The following is a 22,154-nucleotide window of genomic DNA, read 5'->3' on the forward strand; positions in this document are numbered from 1 at the left end:
TGAGTCAGAACAGCCGGCATTGTAGTCTACTCTCCCAGGATCAGGAAACAGTCCTCCATAAAATGTGCTGCACACATCTGAATATTTGGGTTGAACTGTTCTGGAACAGTGTTGTAAATACAACTTAACCACTGATTTCTAGTCGTGTCCTCTTTTGGAAGACCAAACAAAGTAGTTTCGCTTTCACAATGAAACACACAGCGCCACACAAGGCGGGCTTGAGTGAGGAACTGCCGGCGGATTCGACGAAGGAGCGTCCGGTGTGCTTGCGGCAACCGCATGTGACGACCCCGGGCTGGACTCTGCTTCGTCCACAGTGAAAGCTTTGTGTTTGAGACTTTAGTCTTTGCAACTTTAGGGATCTTATTTATGCACCAAGAGCTTGTAACACTCCAAAGAGAAAGGAAAACTTGAACTTGAAATATGACCCCTTTAAAGCATGACAAAATATTCAGTAATATATATTTATATAAATGATTTATAAATAAATTAAATTTATAATTTATAATATAATTACTCTTCATATATATTAATTATGAATGAATATTTATATAAACAAATGTTAATATACTGAAATTGAGAATTTAAAAATGTTTCATATTAGTTATTAATTTAAATATGAAAAATTGCAAAATATTCAGCTCTATCTATCTATATATATATATATATATATAGAGAGAGAGAGAGAGAGAGAGAGAGAGAGAGAGAGATATCAGTCTTCAAGTCTTCAAGGTCTGTGCAAGCAGATTGTCATTGATAAATTGTCAGACTCAAAACTCAAATTAAAGCAAAAGCGATGCCAACCAAATAAGAACACATTCTCAAATGTATCTTTTTCACTCAAACTACAATGCTGACAACATATTTCGTAATAAAACATTTGTTAAACAATAAAAACAGATGCATATAACTTTTTGACCCCACTGTGTTTTTAAAAACAACTAGGCTGGTAACGGTTGGCAAGGGCACGATCTCGCAGGCATACAGCGCTCGTACGTCTCTCCCATTGAGCCAACCGAGAGGACAAAGAGAGGAAAGCTTTGACAGTTTGGAGACTGAGATATGACCGTGATGGGGATCGCAGCATGGCAAACATCAACAATAACATTCAAATTCACATAAACACAACAATGCAACCCACCAAGTGCACCTCCAATCTGGCCTGTGGGAATTGCATTCAACTCTACTAGAGAATACGCGCCCCAGATGTGCGTCAGTTCGGCTTTCCTTCTCACATGGACGAGATCTGCTGCTCTTCGGTATATATGACCGCTACAGCAGGAAGTGAGAGCTACCTAAACGTCCCTCGAGTACTTTATAAGTTTCAGGGTTTTATGACCTCACTCCGGTCTCAGATAAGAGTCCTACACACCGCTGACCCGGCTTTCCCTGCCAATCGGCCTGACACATTACAGGAAGGCCATATTGTTCTACACAAGCTGCTTCCCCCTTTCATGATGGTGCGAGAAAGATCGCAGATCTCTCCTGTGAGAGAATGAGAGCGAAGCTATCATGGTGAGAAAGTGAGGGTGAAAATCAAACATAAATATCAGTCAGGCCGCGAGGACACAATGGGTCATTTGTCAAGCTTACGGCAGGATATTGGGAACCATCACCAGCATCATGAATGGGAGCGCGAAATACTAAACTGCTGACTTGCACTTCCACGCAAGTCAGAAACGATGACTGGAAGTTGCATCCAAGAGTTTACCTCAGTCTTCTTTGGGGAAAGATAAGGTAGAAAAAAATTTGAAGGGTGTGTTCGTCCTTGTCTGACAATGCAAAAAAAAGGATTCAAGCATTTGTGGAGGTACCAATGAAAAGAACAAGCATTAAACTTCCTCCAATTCATTCACATTAACATTCAGGTTCGATGGAGCAATTTCCTAAAATTAAGTTCTAAACAATCAAGTTTCAAGTAGTCTTGGGTTTCTCAGCAACAGTAAAGGGAATAGTTTAAAAGAATAGTTCGGCCAAACACGCAAACGCTGTTATTATTTTAGTGAGAATGAGATTTGACGGCGATAGAGAGGAGAAAGATTTCTCATGAATAAGGACCTAAATTTAGGGCTGTTCCACAAAGAAAGATAATTTACAGTCCTGATAAAAAATTTAGGGTCGGCATGCAAGACTTTTTCAATATTTAAAAAAAAAAAAAGTCTCTCCAAGGTTGCATTTATTTGATCAAAAATACAGTAAAATCAGTAATATTGTGAAATATTATTACGATTTCAAAAAACTGTTTTCTATTCCAGTATATTTTAAAATTAAATTTCTTCCTGTGATCAAAACTGAATTTTGAGCATCATTCCTCCAGTCTTCAGTGTCACGTGATCCTTCAGAAATCATTCTAATATGCTGATTTGCTGCTCAGGAAATATTTCTGATTATTGTCAATGTTGAAAACAGTTGCACTGCTTCACATTTTTGTGAAAACTGTGATACATTTTATTTTTCACAATTCAATGATGAGTACAAATTTCAAAAGAACAGCGTTTATTTGAAACAGAAATCTTTAGTAACATTATAAATGTCTTTACTGTCACTTTTGATCAATTTAATGTGTCTTTACTAAATAAAACTATTAGTTTCTTTCAAAAAACGGTTGTGTATGACCTTAAAAGACTTGGAATATTATGCATAAGCTGTATAGACTATATGTTTATAGTGCTTTATGTCGGAAAAATTAGTAAATGAGTTTTCATTTTTGCTGAACTCTCCCTTTAAAACAACAAAACAGGCATTAATAAACACAGCAATGTGGGAATGTGGATCAAAATGTGTTTTGAAATTACCTGCAGGAAGAGAAAAATGGCATCTATGGAGCAGGCGAATAACAGGAACTACTAAAAATACAAGCATTCAGTGTCCAAAGCCATGTCTAAAAATGGACTAGCATAGGCAATCAAGTCCTGTGATTTTCTGAGCCATCAAGGAAGTGCATTGGATCAAGAGTGAAAATGTTTGTTGTGTTTTTCTGTGTGAACCATTTCTATTTGACATCATTACATCAAACCCAAAAACCCCACGTTTGTAGAGCAAAGGACACACACATTTGGGTCATTTAGCTTGAAACTACTTAGATGGACGTTCATGCAATGATTGCCGGATGTGGGCTAGATTCCATCAGTCTTATCTAAAACTGACCATTTTCAGTAATGAGACGATGTTTACATGCAAGAACACACACATAAAAGCCGCTGACAGAGGTCAATCGGGATGACTAATCAGAGCACCCTAAACTCAAGACATAAATGGGAAGAGTTCAGTAACTTCTGGGCTGTTTTGTTGTTCAGACTAGTGAAAGTCACTGATCAGCAGGTGTCTGGGGGTTTAACAGTAGTTTAGGTGAAATGCAGGGGACGGAGGGCAAATTGTCTCACTACTGTCTCGTTACGACTCTTTTGTCATGTAAAATCTAATAACGTGCAACATGCCGAGCTACAGGAAAAGGGACAATACTATACTATATAAGACTATATAGCACATTTTTCTTCTATAAACAGACACACAATCCTAAGATTAAAATAACTCGTGTTAAGGTAACTACTATAGTTAAATGGGTCCTATTATGCTCTTTTACAAAGTCTTGATTTTGTTTTGAGGGTGTACTAAAACAGGCTCTCATACTAGGTTGTTTGAAAAACACATTATTTTTCACATATTTTACATTATTACAACACCTCTCTCCCCAGTCTGGCATGAACGGCTCGAATAGTTGCTGTATCAAATGAAGGCCCGCCTTCTGAAATACGAAGTGTGCTGTGATTGGTTAGATGGGCCAGTGTGTGCTGTGATTGGTTAGCTGGGCCAGTGTGTGCAGTGATTGGTTAGATGGGCCAGTGTGTGCTGTGATTGGCAGCACTCGGCACTTGGTCAGGAAATGTCACACCCCTTACCATAGCCGCGTGCGAGCTTCAGTGTAAACATTGCGTCAAAATCAAATCAATTTGAGCGCGATTTAAACCCGGATGATGGTAACCACTCTAAGTTCGTCTGCCTTGGGAAAGCTAGCATGTCTCCGACATAGTGATAACACTCGTTGCCTTCTCTAGTGCAGCTCAACCAGGTCTCGTCCCATTCGTCGATATTTGTGATATCACAAGTCCCGGAAAATATGCGTTGTAGTCCAAACGAGTCGTTCGTTGTAGTTTTTGAAAAGTGATTTCTGTTAAATAAAATATCTCCTTTTGAATTGAACTTTGAGCTTTGTAACTTTGCAGATCTTTTTTATACTCAAACAGCAACATTACAGACTAACTCAAGTTGAAAAAGTGAAAAAGCATAATAGCACCCCTTTAACCAAGTTACATGTCGCTGACTTCAGTTATAGACATGATAAGCTTCTGAAACAGTATCAGTTACACTACAGATTTTAACACAAAATAGCTCACTACAACACTACAGAGCAGTATCTTTATAATTATATAACTATCAGATGGTATCATTTATTTTTAAAATCAGATAAGTATTTTTAACTGACCTAAACAATAAGGATCCAAATTAAAGTGAATTTGCACTAAATAAATAATATATTTATGATACATTGCCATTCAGAAGAGTCACTAAGACTTTTTGTGTTTTTTGAAATAAATGAATACTTTTAATAAAATGTATCAAGTTTTTTTTACACAAAAATATGAAGCAGCTCAACTGTTTTCAACATACAATCATATAATAATCAGAAATGTTTCTTGAGCAGCAAATCAGCATATTAGAATGATTTCTGAAGATCATGTGACACTGAAGACTGCAGTAATGATGCTGAAAATTCAGCTTTGCATCACAGGAATAAATTACATTTTTAAATATATTCACATAGAAAGCGGTTCTTTTAAATTGTATTAATATTTCAGAATATTACTGATTTTACTGGATTTTTCATCAAATAAACACAACCTTGGTAAGCAGAAGAGATTTCTTTCAAAAACATTTAAAAAATCTTACCAACCCCAAACTTTTGAATGTTAGTGGGTATAAAATGTATGCACCTAAACAATGCTTCAAAGCTTCACATGTGTGTTTTTTTTTTTAATGGGGGGTGGGAATCTTACCAACCCCAAACTTTTGAATGTTAGTGGGTATAAAATGTATGCACCTAAACAATGCTTCAAAGCTTCACATGTGTGTTTTTTTTTTTAATGGAGGGATGAGTAATAAAGTAATAATGAAACTGAACGTTTTAAGTTAAACAGAGACGGAGTATGATTCTAACACTGGCAAAATAAACCTCCACCATTTGCGATCATTAACATAATTGTGTTAAAAACAGCAGCAGAAATGCTGAACAAGCTCCAGTGCTCATGTTGATCTGTGAAAGCTTCCTGTGGGACTACAGATAACGTCCAAAAGAAGTGGAGCCAGATACACGCCACATAATCACCGTCCCACTTAACCTGCGGAGCACATAAGCAGGAAGGCGCGGAGCGTGCAGGTCGACACACACCTGACCCCACTTCAGACACAATCCAGCGGGTGTGTGATTCTCTGTGTTAAAGGGAAACATCTGCAGACTTCACAAGGAGAACACTATTGTCCATGAAGAACTGCTCACTAAAGCACATACAGTGCATGGCCAGCGTGTCTTTTTCTATACTTGTGTGTTGTGTCCATGCCAGACTGCCAGGAATGTCACAATGCATGAATGCATGAATACATGTACACACCCCAACCCTACAGTAACACACCGTCTGATCACCAAACACTCAAAGCACCAGTCAAATGTGTGTTTATCATTATCCTAAAAAGCCCAAAGCTGGAATCAACACCAAAGATGATCAAATCTAACATCTGTTGTTAGTTTTGTGGCTTGTTGTCAACTAGTCATAGGTCAAATGATCAGTTGTGCTTGTTCTAGACAGAGAGAGTCAGATCCTCACCCTTCTCTTGAGACGGTCTCGCTCTCTCAGCGTGAGCGTGTCGGCTTTGGCGATCACAGGAACGATGTTGACTTTGCTGTGGATCGCCTTCATAAACTCAACATCCAGAGGCTTCATGCTGGGAAAAACCAAGCACACAGAAGCACAAATCACATTCGTTTGGGTTACAATTTATAAGGTTACAAAAGATTTCTATATCAAATAAATGCTGTTATTTTAATAAAAATAAAGATGTGAATTAGGACGACTTTGCTCTAACTACACCAAAAAGAAAAAACTATGAAACAATTTATGTACACCAAAAGTTTGGGGTCAGTAAGGATTTTTTTTTTTTTTTTTTTTTTTAAGAAATTAATATTTTCATTTGTCAAGGATGCATCAAATTGTTCAAAAGTGTCAGTAAAAGACATTTATAATGTCACAAAAGATTTCAATTTAAATAGATGCGGTTCTTTTTAACTTTTTATTCATCAAAGAATCCTGAAAAAAATGTATCATAAAAAAAATGTACAATGAAAATACAGGTTCTGTATCAATTTCGGGTAAGTACCAAAAATAAAAGTCTCCGTATCAGACTCGTTCTGGAGAAGTGGTATCGGTGCATCCCTATTTAATTCCTATTTCAAATAAATGCTGTCCTTTTTAACTTTTTTTTTCATCAAAGAATGCTGAAAATAAAATGCATCACAGTTTCCACAACAATATGAAGCCACACAACAGTCTCCAACATTGATAATAATCAGAAATGTTTCTTGAGCAGCAAATCAGCATATTAGAATGATTTCTGAAGGATCATGTGACACTGAAGACTGCAGTATTGATGCTGAAAACTCAGCTTTGCATCACAGAAATAAATTACATTTTAAAATATATTCAAATAGAAAATAGTTTTTTTAATTTAATTTAAATTTAAATAGTTTTGTACTAATATTTCACAATATTGATGATTTTACACCATTTTTAATCAAATAAATGCAACCCTGGTGAGCAGACGAGACTTCTTTGAAAAACATTTAAAATTTCTGATGCACAATTCACATCACTTTTGAACTTAAACTTTAAAGTGCAAAGTTTTGGTGTAAGTTCCACCTGTGCTTTTTTTTAGTGATTCATGTTGCTTTAATGCACCACTTCTGCTGCAAACAGTCCTTAATTGAAGGCTAAAGCCACTTTCTGCATGAATAATGTTTTATTGACTTATGACGAAAGGCATAACATGTGCAGGAGTTTTACCCGTGTCCAAACGGAGAGATGAAGTAAAAGCAGCAGTGCACTCTGTTGTCAACGATGTGTCTGCGGTTCAGGCCGCTCTCGTCGTGCAGGTATCGCTCAAACTGATTATCAATATACTGGATGATCGTCTTAAAGCTGTCGAACAGAATAAAGCATAGATCAGAGAACGAGCTGAAAGGAAATACTCAGACATAAAAGCTTGTGATTGTAGTGATTTTACACCATTTTTAATCAAATAAATGCAACCCTGGTGAGCAGACGAGACTTCTTTGAAAAACATTTAAAATTTCTGATGCACAATTCACATCACTTTTGAACTTAAACTTTAAAGTGCAAAGTTTTGGTGCAAGTTCCACCTGTGCTTTTTTTTAGTGATTCATGTTGCTTTAATGCACCACTTCTGCTGCAAACAGTCCTTAATTGAAGGCTAAAGCCACTTTCTGCATGAATAATGTTTTATTGACTTATGACGAAAGGCATAACATGTGCAGGAGTTTTACCCGTGTCCAAACGGAGAGATGAAGTAAAAGCAGCAGTGCACTCTGTTGTCAACGATGTGTCTGCGGTTCAGGCCGCTCTCGTCGTGCAGGTATCGCTCAAACTGATTATCAATATACTGGATGATCGTCTTAAAGCTGTCGAACAGAATAAAGCATAGATCAGAGAACGAGCTGAAAGGAAATACTCAGACATAAAAGCTTGTGATTGTATTAAACTAACGCATTAAACAAGCATCGGATACGGATCTCAGCTGAACATAATCTAATCATGAGATATCAAGATGCACTTTAGAAACAAACAAACAACCACTTTGTCCAAATAAAGCTTATCAAAATGCTCCACAACATCATGCTTACTGGTTCCTGTCCAGTATAGACAGACCACATGCACCAGTGTTAACTTATTATCATTGAGATCTTATTATAGATTTGAATAATATTTCAAATTAGTTTTTATATTCATATTTTCTTTTTTTTATTTTACATTTAAGTAAACGTTAGTAGTTTAGTTATGTTTTTGTTATTTTTATAATTTTTTTTTACATATTTATACAGTTTTTGATCATTTTTACTTCAGGTTTAGTTTTTTAGTACATCAGGTTAAATATAAAAAAATCTGAAAGTTGTTGAAAATGTTTGTTTCAGTTAACATTAAATTTATTTCAAGAAAAAAAAGAAGAACTGTTCCCTTGGCTAGTTGAATTTTTTTATATATATTTTTATATTTTGTTTGTTAACATTTTTTATTTCATGTAAAATGTGTTTTTTATGGTTTTAATAATTTTTTTAGTACATCTATTTAAATAAAAATGAGAAATGTTGCTTTTAAATGTTTTATTTTATTTTGGTTAAAGTTAAATAAAAAATTATTATTATTATTTATTTTAGTTATTATTTTAATAATTTTCTTTTTTACAGTTGTAGGTTTTTAGTACATCAAGTTAAAACTAGTGCTGTCAAATGATTAATCGCGATTAATCACATACAAAAAAAGTTTTTGTTTGCATAATATATGTGTGTTCTGTGTATATTTATTATGTATATATAAATACACACACATACAATATATATATTGAAAATATTTACATGTCTATATTTATATTCATATAATTTATATTACAAATAAATATATTTAATATATAAACAACATATTTTTCTAAAATATATACATGTATGTGTGTGTATTTATATGTACATAACAAATAGACAGCACACATACATATATTATGTAAACAAAAACTTTTATTTTGGATGCGATTAATCGTTTGACAGCACTAATTAAAACAAAAAAAATGTTTATCAATTGTTTTGTTTCACTTATGTTTTTATGCTTTTATTTTAAGGTTTAGTTAACTACAATGACCCTGATATGCATCAACTCTCAGTTCTCAAAAAGTCTCGCAACCAGCTTCCCTTTTGCTCTAAAGTCTCCAGACTTATCTAAACATCACACGCTAAACTAAACTAAACTTAACCCCCTAACCAGAACTAAAGCACTTCTGTGTCTTCTGATAAACGTCATGCACGAATCGGCCTTGACACCGCACAGCCTTATCGAGAGGCTGAAGGAGAAGAAGACGTGACATGACAGTAGGTAGGTAACGTGGATGGCACATTTTCATTTCATCAGCCTGAGAAGTCTGTGGGTGAGAGATGGGGAGGATATTGTTCTTTCAAACAGGACGTTCCCAGCATTCCTTAGCAAGGCTCAATGACCAATAGAGCAACAAGAGACAACAGCTGCCTCCAGTCTACAGTCAAGTGCCATAATGTAAATAATCTCTGCTATGCAGATACAATACAACACAAAACATGGGGTATTCAATTAATAATCAGTCCGGTCTTCCATTAAAGAGGTCATAGTTATTATACAAGTTATTTTATACATTAAAATAGTCAAAATTGTAAAATTGCATGACAAGATGCCTAAATCTGTGGTTCATCTAGCATTTTTTAAATGCACAAAAGGCAAACAAAATAAGAAATGCTGTTCTGCATTAAACCGTGAGTGAAGAAAATGATCCACTCATATGTACACAAGCATTTGGAGACTTAAGACACTTAAAAATGTCTTAATTTCAATACATCAGACAAAATATCACAGAGCAAGTGACATTTCAAAATAACACAATGTTTTTCTTTAAAAGTGCAGGCGCTTGTCCAGTCCTGTACAAGAGAGTAATGAAAAGAAATAAAATGTCATTTGGACTAATGCAATAATGCAACATTGTAAATGCCACTACATTTTTAGCAAATGTAAGCATATCATGTTTTGAACTGCAGCAGCATGTATTTACAGCAGGTATACCCTACTTTGCAAATATCCAGTCATTATCTACCACCAATAATTTACAGGGAAAATAAAAATGCATGGGACAGCTGATATAATCATAAAGAACGTCAAATTTGGAAATAAATATATGGCTCAGAAGACAGAAATTTCACCTTCCACACCCGTTGACATTGATTAGTATGTACCAAAACATTTCTAACCTCATGAACATACCAGAAATTAATATTGTTTTTATATTTAAAAAAGCTAATTACAATGACTAACCCTACCGTACCACTTTTAGAATTAGAAAATAATACAGGTATATAGCGCTCTGGGTAGAGGTCAGTCAGGAAGAGGCTGTTGATCAGGGTTGATTTACCAAGACCAGACTCTCCTAAGATGACAAATAACACCAGGTTAAAAGCACAGTGTGTGTCTGTCTGAATCCGTGTGTGTGTTTATATGTTCCTCACCTACAACCATCAGAGTAAACTCAAAGCCTTTCTTCACAGACTTCCTGTGAACCTGATTGGGCAGGTTGGCAAATCCCACATATCCTGCAGCATCAGGGAACTAAAACCACACATCAGATGGTTCGAGAAATAAAGTTTAATATGGAAATGTTCAATACTTAAAGGTGAAGTGTGTAACTTTTGTGGGACCAAATAGAATAACAAAATAATAATAATAACAACAGATTTTCCTAACACTCCCTTCATCTTCTATTGGTTGAGCAAACAGATAGTCCCGCCCCCAAACTCACGCCATTGGTTAAGTCAGTTGACAAATCATTTTCAATTACAGTGACTATGAACATTAAATATTTTAATATACAAAACAATTACACACTTTGCATTTAAATAAGTGTGAGAATCTTACCTTTCCTTTTTCTCCAGACTGCGACATTTTGTTTCTGACGACACAACTAAATAAAGAAAAAAATATTGATAAAACAAAATAAATAAATGCATTACAAGTCTTTTGGACGTCCTTACAGATTTATCTTAAATATCTAAAGAACAGGGTGGCTATGATAATGCTAAAAAATATTGTAAAAACTAATAATGAAAAATATGTATTCAACACTTAGTTTACACAACATTTACTCCATAAAACAAAAAAAAACTTATTATTCCAGTCTTCAGTGTCACATGATCCTTCAGAAATCATTCTAATATGCTGATTTGCTGCTCAAAAAACATTTCTGATTATTGTCAATTTTGAAAACAGTTGTGCTGCTTCATATTTTTGTGGAAACTGTGATACATTTTTTGGTCAATAGTTCACAAAAATTGCATTTATTTGAAAAAAAAATGTGTAATATTAATAATGTATTTAATGTCACTTTTGCTCATTTTAATGCATCCTCTCTGAATTAAAGTATCTGTTTTAAAAATTCTTAAAGGGTTAGTTCACCCAAAAAATGAAAATTCTGTCATTAATTACTCACCCTCGTGTTGTTCCAAACCCGTAAGACCTTTGTTCATCTTCTGAACACAATTTAAGATATTTTTTATGAAATCTGAGAGCTCTCTGACCCTCCCATAGACAGCAAGGTAACTACCACGTTCAATGTCCAGAAAAGTACCAAGATGATCAACAAAGTAGTCCGTGTGACATCAGTGGTTCAACTGTTCAACTTTTTTGTGCAAAGAAAACAAAAATAACTTTGGATGAGCATTATAAATGTGGAATAAAGTCCACAAAAAAATATTTTTGTTTTCTTTGCACAAAAAAGCATTCTCGTAGCTTCGTAACTTTACAGTTACCTACTACTTTGTCGATCATCTTGGTACTTTTCTGGACCTTGAACGTGGTAGTTACCTTGCTGTCTATGGGAGGTTCAGAGAGCTCTCAGATTTCATCAAAAATATCTTAAATTGTGTTCCGAAGATGAACAAAGGTCTTACGGGTTTGGAACAACACGAGGGTGAGTAATTAATGACAGAATTTTCATTTTTGGGTGAACTAACCCTTTAATGACCCCAAACTTTTGAACAGCAGTGTATGTTGTTTAAAAATATAATGACAGAATAATTAATTTACACAATCTTCACTCAAAACACATCAAATAAACAAATAAATAAAAATTCTAAAATCAAAAACTAAAAAAACTGGTCACTGAATCTTAAATGCAGCAGATGGTCAATAAAATGACTGTAATTCACATTACAGTCAAATGAAACATTCACATTCAATGAAAGCGCTACTGATTGAAGCTCTCCATCACTCTCATCTTCTGACATACACTGTATCAGATCTGCATTGGGTCGGACTGATGATGTTCATGGGGAACAAACTGTTCTGGAGACGCTGGAGTGTGTTAGACATGAAGAGCAGAGCGAGGGGTTGACGACAGGGAGGGAACAATGCTGTTTATCTTTCATCTTCCTGGAAATGCTTTCCTACATTTTCACCACTCCCCATGGTGCGCACACACAGACACACAGACAGACACAGACACACAGACAGACACACAGACACACAGACACAGACACAGACACAGACACAGACACAGACACACAGACACACAGACACACAGACACACAGGTGTACTTCATGGGGTTCGGGTGAAAGTGTGTTCAATTCAGAGATAGCGGGCTGGAAGTCATCACTGTGAAAGCCTAACAGCGGTAATACTGACAGATTGTTATGATCACGAGTGTTTCTACTCCCAAGACAAGAAAAAAATCTGCTTTGCCATCACAGGAATAAATGAAATTTTAAAATATATTACAACAGAAACTCACTCAAATATTTCATAATCTTACTGTTTTTACAATATTTTTGGTTAAATAAATGCATCCTTGGAGAGCAGAAGAGACTAAAAACAAACAAAATCTTAATACCAACCCCAAACTTTTAAAATGGTATTATATGTGTGCTATTCAAAAACAATAATTCTGTGAAAACATTTTACACACTGTTTTGTAAGGTTTTGTTTCAATTGTCTCATTTATACTAAACAAGTAAAAAATTCAGCTTTGCATCACAGGAATAAATATCATTTTAAAACATATTCAGTATATTTTATATATTATTTTAAACTGCAATAATTGTTATAATCTTTCACAATATTACTGATTTTACTGTATGTTTAATCAAATAAATGCAGCCTAGGTAAGCAGAAGAGACTATTAAAAAATAATAATATATGTACGTTCACTTAAATTCTGCAAATTATGTGTTATTCAAAAAAAAAGTGGTCATGCTATGAATATTTGAACATTTTACACAATGCTTAATCAGATTTAGGGTTAATTTCCATTTTTTTCTATTCTTATTTAGGCCAAATAAGTACAAAACAAGAAAGAAGGTCGAACTGTGTTCTTCATTTTTATGATCATGAGTGTTTCTACTCCCAAAACAGGAAAAATGTGCTTTGCATCACAGGAATAAATTACATTTGACAATATATTCAAATAGAAAACAGTTGTTGTAAATTGCAATAATATTTCACAATATTGCTGTTTTTACTGCAATCATATAATCATATATATATATATATGCAGCATTGGTGAGCAGAAGAGACTTCTTTAAAAAAAAAAACCCCGCATTTAAAAATGTGTTCACTTTAATTCAGCAATTTTGTTCTATTCGAAAAAATCATCATGCTTCAAAATGTTGTGAATATTTAACACAATGTTAAATCAGATTTAGGTTTCGTTTCCATTTGGCTCTAACCTTATTTACACAAAATAAATACAAAACAAGGAAGAAGGTTGGACTGAGCTCTTCATTTTTATGATCATGAGTGTTTCTGCTCTAAGACAGGAAAAATCAAGAGTCAAAGTGTTTTTCAGGAAAGTACGGAAACTAATTTAGGATGAATGTCAGATTGTGGGTGCAGCGGTGCTGCTTTTATAATACAGGACACTGCAATCCCTATTTTATCACACACACACACACACACACACACACACACACACACACTCTGGGAGGTCTTGTTATTGCTGGCTGGGAATTATGGCAAGGATAAACTCATTGCAGATTAATCAAGTGGCCTCATTATCGGCGCAGCGGTCACACCGAGGGTGATTTTTTTTTTGCATTAACACGTACATTAAACTTCAAAACCAAGAAAAGATTGAACAAACTCACCAGCTTTCAACTCTACCTCACCCTTTTGTAGGCTGTGACCTGACTTAAGAGATTTACCGTTTTTACGATAAAGGGAAAAATGGTTTTGAGGTTCTTAAGAGAATTCCTGACGGAGCTTAGTGGATTGTAAGCTCGTGAGACATGTGACTGGAACGCCACATATACAGTCAGTCGGATCAGAAAGCTGGGTTTGCTGATGGCCGACGCTTGCTGCTGTTTCACAACCAAACTACCCTTCAAAGCAGCACTTGAGTTTATGAGTGAAACGTGCGCCTCATGACCTCTGGTGCAATTCGCTTCACTTTTGAAGAGTGGCTCCGGCTCTGGCGTATTGATGAATGGTTTTCAAGACAAAGGACGGAATCACTTTCAAACACAGGCGGAAATGACACATCAGGAGTGCGGGATGCGATGTGAGAACGAAGAGAGGAAACAACAGAGAGAAAGAAATTTGATGACATTCAGAGCCAAGATGGCAGAGACAGTCTGCAGTTTCCAGTAGCTATCCGAGTTAAAGAGTTTACTTTAAACTAGCAATATTGCAGATTAACTGACCATTTCAAGATTATCGGCTGATAACTGGGCCCAATTATCCAATTAACAGAAGTGTGCCAATCCACCTTGTAAAATCCAGCGACAGCCTTGTCAACGCTTAATGCATGTTTTATACTTTCAAATAGTAAATTATTGTGCAAAATACACAAAAGTGAGAGTAAAGTCATTTATAATGCTACAAAAGATTTCTATTTCAAATAAATGCTATTTTTTTTAAACGTTCTATTCATTAATAAAGAAAAAAAATGGATCGTTTCCATAAAAATATGAAGCAGCACATTTGTTTTAAACATTGATAATAATAAGAAATGTTTCAAAATCAGCATATTAGGTTGATTTTTGAAGAATCATGTCACAATGAAGGCTGGAGTAATGAGGCTGAAAATTCAGCTTTGCATCACAGGAATAAATTACATCTTAAAATATATATAAAAAATAAAACGGTTATTTTAAATTGTAATATTATTTCACAGTATTACTGATTTTTCTGAGTAAATAAATACAGCCTTGGACATCTTTCAAAGACATTAAAAAAATCTCACCAGCACCAAACTTCTAAATTTGTGCTATTCTGAAGTCATCATGCTGTGAAAAATTAAGTCATATTTGAACATTTTACACATTTAACCAGATTTAAGTTTCGTTTCCATTTTGTTTCAACTTCAAACGGTTTCTCATTTACACAAAATAAGCACAAAAAAATTAATAAACACTGTTTTTGAATCATTCCTCCTCTGCTCTGAATACAACATGCTAAAATGTGTCCTATACAAGATATAAACAACACCTAAAAGTCAAAAGTTTCAACGCAAACCTATTCAAGACTGCTAAAGGAAGCAAAAGACACTTATTTGCACAAAAGAAGCACATTTGCGCAATAAAACATCTGAAACAGTTAATAGTCCTTCATAATGAAGAAGTCATTTAGAAACTCATCTTGTTTACTTGTCACATGTCTTGCCAAAAGCCAAAATCCTGCTCATTATAAAGTGGGGATTTCCTTTCAGACCACTTCTTTTCAGGTTCAGGGTTATTTTAACATAACATGAGCCAAAATATATCATTCTGATGAATACAAGCTGCCTGAAGTTCTCTTATTCAGTTTGACAAAAAAAATTGGATCTAGATATTGTTTTATAAATACCCAGCGAACAGTAAAACGTTCTGAGAACTTAGGTTCTCTCAAGGTTATGAACAAACGCTCTTCCGGTAACATTAACAGAGCATTCGTGTAAAGCTGTCTGGGCCTATATAGCACAGAAATGTTATTTATACATTGTTTATGCACTTTTTTTTTTTTTTTTTTTTGGAAGGTTCAAAGAATATTCAGAAATAACGTTGCCATAATGGGAACGTTAACAAAATATTTTTAGAACATATTTTACCCCGAGGCCCAAGCAGAAATGGTTTTGGACTAGTGTTTCAAACTTTTTTTTCATTAACACTATAGTACTACATTTATAAAATACTAAATATTCCTTTGTTATGCTGTATTTTGCTAATTTTATCATCACATTCCATTATTTGACTATTATTGTAAAGCACTCCATAGCATTTGGAACATAAATGTTCAAAAATATATTACAAATGTCATTATATAATAGTAATATTTGTATGTAAGCAATAATCACATATCTAATATATAATCAACATGAATATTATATTATTAGCACATACTAACTTTAGCGAGCACAGAGAAAGGTCCAGAATGTTCTCTTTAAAGGGGTCATATGATGCGATTTCAATTTTTCCTTTCTCGTTGGAGTGTTACAAGCTCTTGGTGCATAAAGAAGATCTGTAAAGTTGCAAAGACTAAGGCCCAATCCCAATTCTATTTTATACCCCTTCCCCTTCCCCTTGTCCCTTGAAACAGAGTGTCAAAGGCAACTTTCATCTGTCTCTCTTTCTCTCGAATTGGCAATATTTGAGAAAAGGATTTAGCGATTTCTAATTATTGGGGGGACTAGCCCTCCTCAATGTCTACGCTGGTTATCGCCCTGATCAGACATGAATATATGTTGGGGCACTATCGTGCAGCCTATAATGACATGACGTTAGTTAATCTTAGCGATTTTTTTGCAAACATTTATTTGAGTAACATGACCGTAAATATGAACTCACGATTGAATGTAACATAAAACAGATCATTACTTTTCATTAAAATCTTTATTAATGCCAAAAATGCTTACATTTATGTGTCTTTTTGTTCGCTCGGGCAGCCATGTTGCCCCTGAAGCCGGTTTACGCTGAGATAATTCATACCCCTTCGTTTGAAGCGTGACACACATCAGAGATCGTGCAGCTCACACATCCAGGAGAAAATAAACTAGTCAACGCTGCCCCACGACTTTTATTAATAACAGTTTAAATACTGAATCGCTACATTATATTTTCCAGCAACGAGAGGATAAAATCGCTGTTTTTTTAAGTAAACTCACTCTAAAAAGAGAAACGCACAGACAGTTTACACGCAACTTTCATCTCTCTCTCTCTCTCTCTCTCTCTCTCGAATTGGCAATATTTGAGAAAAGGGTTTAGCGATTTCTAATTATTGGGGGGACTAGCCCTCCTCAATGTCTACGCTGGTTATCTCCCTGATCAGACATGAATATATGTTGGGGCACTATCGTGCAGCCTATAATGACATGACGTTAGCAAATATTAGCGATTTTTTTGCAAACATTTATTTGAGTAACATGACCGTAAATATGAACTCACGATTGAATGTAACATAAAACAGATCATTACTTTTCATTAAAATCTTTATTAATGCCAAAAATGCTTACATTTATGTGTCTTTTTGTTCGCTCGGGCAGCCATGTTGCCCCTGAAGCCGGTTTACGCTGAGATAATTCATACCCCTTCGTTTGAAGCGTGGTCCCGAAAAATCTTCGTTTGAAGGGCTATCTGGCCCTTCCTCTTACCCCTACCCCTCCAACCAAAAGAGAATCGAGACGCCCCTATCCCTTCACATGAACGCGCGAAACGGAGGGGTAGGGGAAAGAGGAAGGGCTAAGCGGTAGAATTGGGATTGGGCCTAAATCTCAAATCCAAAGAGATATTCTTTATAAAAGTTAAGAGTCAGCCACGCCCCCCTAAAACAGCTCGTTCTAACACACCCCCACATGTCTACGTCACAATGTGGGAAGATTTGCATAACGTTGCCCAAATGTTCACGCAAAGAAAGAAGGCGTAACTCAGTACTTTAAAAAAAAGTATATAATAACAAATCCACATAAACAAAAAATGTATGTTATCATAAATAAAAAAAAAACCGAATCATGCACCGAAATGTTGGCTCCATGTTAAAGTGAGGAGGTTGGTTCCAGGCGGAGCTCGTGCTGTCAAACTCTGGCCATCAGCTCCTCGACTCCCCCAAACCTCTTTCTGAGCAACACGTCTCTGAATTCACATGATGCCAAATTCCAATGTAAATTATAAAAGAAACAACAACAGATAACCTTGGGAACATTTTTATAGCACCTCGTTTAAAGTGAAAACAGCTCCTCCTCGTCCACACCCTGCTTGATAAAACGTTCTTCATTCATCTAAAACTGACACACCCGCAATAAAACTAAACACATCTCACACTTTCAAACTGAGAAACCAAGTAGGCTATCGAGTGATACAACTATATTATTTAATCAAACTTCTTCTCAGTGTAACTTTGCACCAACTTTGACATGCAACAGTTACTGGAGCCACACAGGAATTGATACAAAGTGATTAATCACTTCCAGGATACGAACGCGAAGAAACTTTAACTAACTTTTCAGCCGCCAGAAGCCCTTACCTGACCGCTATTATTCCACTCCACTTATTCTCAGTCCAGAAAAGTCCGTTAGTCAAAGCGCAGAAGAGACGCAGCGAAGAGATGCTTTCCACCTGATCAAAGCGCTTCAGTTTTTTTTTGTTGTTGATCGATTTGAGATAGAGAGACATTTGGAGACGCACGAGAGAAAAAAAAGAAAACCAAAAAAGTTCAGAGTCGAACACTTTGGCTAGAAGAAAGGAAAACCTAAGGCTGAAGTCTCTGGAGAGGAACGCAGCCTTTCCAAACATCCCTCAACAGGTGCGCAGATCTATCTGAGGAATAAAAGAGATGGCCTCCGCGGCTCTGGAGATCCTGGGTCTGATCCTGTGCGTCTTTGGCACGCTCTTGGAGATGACCGCCTGCGGGCTACCCACCTGGAAGGTGACCGCCTTCATCGAGGCCAACATCGTGGTGGCGCAGACCATCTGGGACGGCCTGTGGATGTCGTGCGCCGTGCAGAGCACCGGCCAGATGCAGTGCAAGATTCACGACTCCATGCTCGCGCTCAGCCACGACCTCCAAGCCGCGCGTGCGCTCACGGTCATCTCGTCCGTCCTGTGCGTCGTGGGGCTGATGGTGGTGATCGCCGGCGCGCAGTGCACCAACTGCATCCAGACGGAGAGCGTCAAGGCGCGCGTGGTGAACGTCGGAGGCGTCATCTACATCGTCGGCGCCGTCTTCGTGCTCGTGCCTCTGTGCTGGATGGCCAACAACATCATCTCCGACTTCTACAACCCTCAGGTTCCGGCGGCCCAGAAGCGGGAGATCGGCGCGGCGCTCTACATCGGCTGGGCGGCCACCGCGCTGCTGCTGCTCGGGGGAAGCATGCTCTGCTGCTCGTGTCCCTCCTCTGGAAGCTCCGGCTACTCGGCCAAATATGCGCCCACCAAAAGAGCAACATCCAACGGGGACTATGACAAGAGGAATTACGTTTAGACGCTGGTTTACACATGCTGTTCTGTGCGTTCTCGAGTGTTGCACCTGCAGATGTTTCGGGTTTTCCTTTTTTTTAAGCATCTTGGACTACTGACTGGATCCATTTTTTTTATTTAACGCGAAACTTTTGAGGATAGCCTATGCGTTTCTGAAAGGTGGACGTTTTATAATAACTTTCAGCAATAGTGACAAACATCATGCAGTGCTTAACAGATCATCGCAATGCTTTGAAATAGTCCAGAATCGTTCATTTGTACAATATTCATATTTTAATGTGCATTAACTAATTAAACAGTATATCATTTTTATATATGCCTGTTGGTAACATTTTAGAATAAGGTTCATTAGTTAACATCAGTTAACTACTTTAGTTAACATGAGCTAAAAATGAACAAACTTTAATGTTAATTTCGACATGCATTATTAAAATCAAAAGCCCTGCATGTTAACTTTAGTTAATGCACTGTGAACTAACATGAACAAACAATGAATGACTGTATTTTCACTAACTAACATGAACAGAGATGAATAAATACTGTAATAAATGTATTGCTCGTTGTTTGTTCATGTTATTAACTAATGGAACCTTATTGTAAACTGTTACCTGCCTGTTTTTTATTTTTAAAGCATCTTGGACTGATTGGCTGAAATAAATCCTTTAATAATAATAACTTTAAGTAAAAATGTCACTGATACAATGTAAAACATGATTTTTCTAAGTAAATAAAACATTGTTTAAAAAGAAAATACTATTTCAGTCTTTCTACTTCAAATTTCACTTTTAAATCAATGGTAATTAATTGTAATATTTACTATCAACTTCTGAGTTTATACACATTTTCTGATCATTATAAGCTGATATCCTTAACGTTCCTATAACTTCATGTGCAAAGGTGTATAAACTATGATCTGTTAAGCATATTTGATGTTTGTTTTCATAATGAAAGTTAGTATAAGGGGTTTCGCTTTTGCTAAAAATGCTGTTTCAAACCTATCGAGGATATTCGTGATTGAAAGAGAAGCTATAATCTGACAACAGATCTCTTTTAGGTACCTGGAGACGCCTGTAAGCTTGTAAAAGTTTGTCAAAGACTAAAAGCATTAAGTTAGTAGCTGTGGCTGTTGTGATGTTCACCGATGTTTTAGTATGTGTGTGGAGGAATCTGCTTCGGCACATTTGCAGAGACTCTTGCTCAACGCTCGGAGAAACAGCTGGAAAACTGAAGCGATTGCTGGCTGACCGGTCAGTCGTAACTCAGCCGTCCACGCAGATGCTCATCAGAGCTGAACAAGCACACATGAGCAATACAGTCCAGCAGGATCTCTGTCCATTATGGAAAATGTCTGTTTTTGGGAATATCCTGCCTGGATGGGCATCTTCATGTTTCTTGAACTCAAGACCTCTATGTTCAGTTTATTCAGCTCATCTGAAATGTTTATTTTTTTGTTACTTTTTTTAATTGTCTTTGAATTCTTCAATGAATGTTGTTTGGAATAAACATTTACAGTTTTGACACAGATATGAATGTTTGTGTTTTTGTTTGATACCTCTGGTTATAGTTGTGACCTCAAGCTCAATATCAGGTTGTGAAAGCTCTTCTATAACTTTCATATGAACTGTGGTTTCTGGATTGGTAGTACGCTTCTTAACTAGTTTTGATGCTAAACAAAGTCATGAAGGCTTATATTTAGCATTGAAGTTACCACAAAGGTTCTTACCAATTTATTCAAATGAGCTCTAAGTATTTGATGCTGGGTGGTTATTAAATGAAAAGTGGGTACAGTCAGATGTGAAGTGCCACTGTTGTTGTCTGGGTTTCCAGAACTTGGTTTCTTAAGGCTTAGCCGGTCATACGGCCACTCAACACAGCAAAAACCCGTCAGTCACACTGGAGAACTGCAAGACCTGGTTTTACTGGTTAGCTCCAGTTAACTGAACTGGACACACTGCAATGTAAAATGAAAAATAACTTTACGTAAAAAAAAATGACTTGAAAAACACTTAATTTTTTTTTCACACGTTTTTTTTTTCTTGGCACAGTCGGGCCATTTGATTTTTGTTTGCACTGCCAATATATATTTTATTTTTGTTAGATTCATAGATTATATCCATTAGACAAATATATATAAAAATCCATAAAGTTTCTTTACACAAAATCAAATAGCAAAAACAACACTATAAATAATGTATCAGATATTTAGTTTGCAATAATATCTTAATTCCAAAAAATAGATTAAAATGCATATAAAAATCCATACGTTTTCTTTAAAAAAACAAACTAAAAAAACTATAAATTATACATCAGATGTTTACTTTGCAATAATTGCTCAATTCTGAAAAAAATGGATATGGATATAAAAAATTCATACATTTAAGTCAGGTTTTTAGTTTGCAATAATTGCTAAATTGCTACACTAAACAACTATAAAGTAACTTCATACATTTTCGCCGAAAAACAATACCATACAGTGCCAAATATGACTGATTGGTTTGATGCTTTCAAGATCATCACAAATGTACATTTCATTAAAAAATCTATAATTTTTTCTACCTAATCTGACTATAAAATGTCATTTATTTCATATAGAAATAAAAATATTCCATTTAAACAAAACTAGTTAATTAGTTGTTGCCACCTGAAGTCATTTCCTAGATTATTTGCCTGAGCATTTTATAGCGCAAACTCTTGTGGTCCTGTGTTACTGAAGTTTATGGGTTTGTTAACAGCACTGCTTCCCCCGACCCTCCTCTCTCAGTCTCTAACACAATAGAGCCTGTATGAATATCCACACCAGCTCTTTCAGCCGCCATTGTGGGATTGTTAGTTCCAGTCACCCTTTGGAAGCTAAGGAGGTTACGA

At 35.9% G+C, this 22,154-nt stretch overlaps 2 protein-coding genes across 2 annotated transcripts in view; one reads left to right on the plus strand and one right to left on the minus strand.

Annotated features, from left to right (window-relative positions):
• The window catches only part of LOC107552146 (septin-2-like), a 34,851-nt gene extending 24,028 nt beyond the window's left edge, over positions 1 to 10,823 (minus strand). The window contains exons 1-6 of the mRNA XM_016233976.1: positions 10,767 to 10,823; positions 10,361 to 10,460; positions 10,170 to 10,281; positions 7,613 to 7,747; positions 7,113 to 7,283; positions 5,880 to 5,997 (exon numbers count right to left, since the gene is read on the minus strand). Coding sequence (XP_016089462.1) covers positions 5,880 to 5,997; positions 7,113 to 7,283; positions 7,613 to 7,747; positions 10,170 to 10,281; positions 10,361 to 10,460; positions 10,767 to 10,793 — 663 coding nt within the window. The 5' untranslated portion in view covers positions 10,794 to 10,823. The remainder of the gene's footprint in view (positions 1 to 5,879; positions 5,998 to 7,112; positions 7,284 to 7,612; positions 7,748 to 10,169; positions 10,282 to 10,360; positions 10,461 to 10,766) is intronic.
• Positions 10,824 to 18,378: 7,555 nt separating this feature from the next.
• On the plus strand, positions 18,379 to 19,611 carry LOC107552167 (claudin-4-like). The gene has a single exon (XM_016233995.1). It carries the CDS (start codon positions 18,646 to 18,648, stop codon positions 19,291 to 19,293), a length of 648 nt encoding a protein of 215 aa, XP_016089481.1. The 5' UTR covers positions 18,379 to 18,645; the 3' UTR covers positions 19,294 to 19,611.
• Positions 19,612 to 22,154: the final 2,543 nt, after the last annotated feature.

Source organism: Sinocyclocheilus grahami, unplaced genomic scaffold (assembly GCF_001515645.1).
Source record: "Sinocyclocheilus grahami isolate Dianchi unplaced genomic scaffold, SAMN03320097.WGS_v1.1 scaffold442.1, whole genome shotgun sequence".
Lineage (NCBI taxonomy): Eukaryota > Metazoa > Chordata > Actinopteri > Cypriniformes > Cyprinidae > Sinocyclocheilus > Sinocyclocheilus grahami.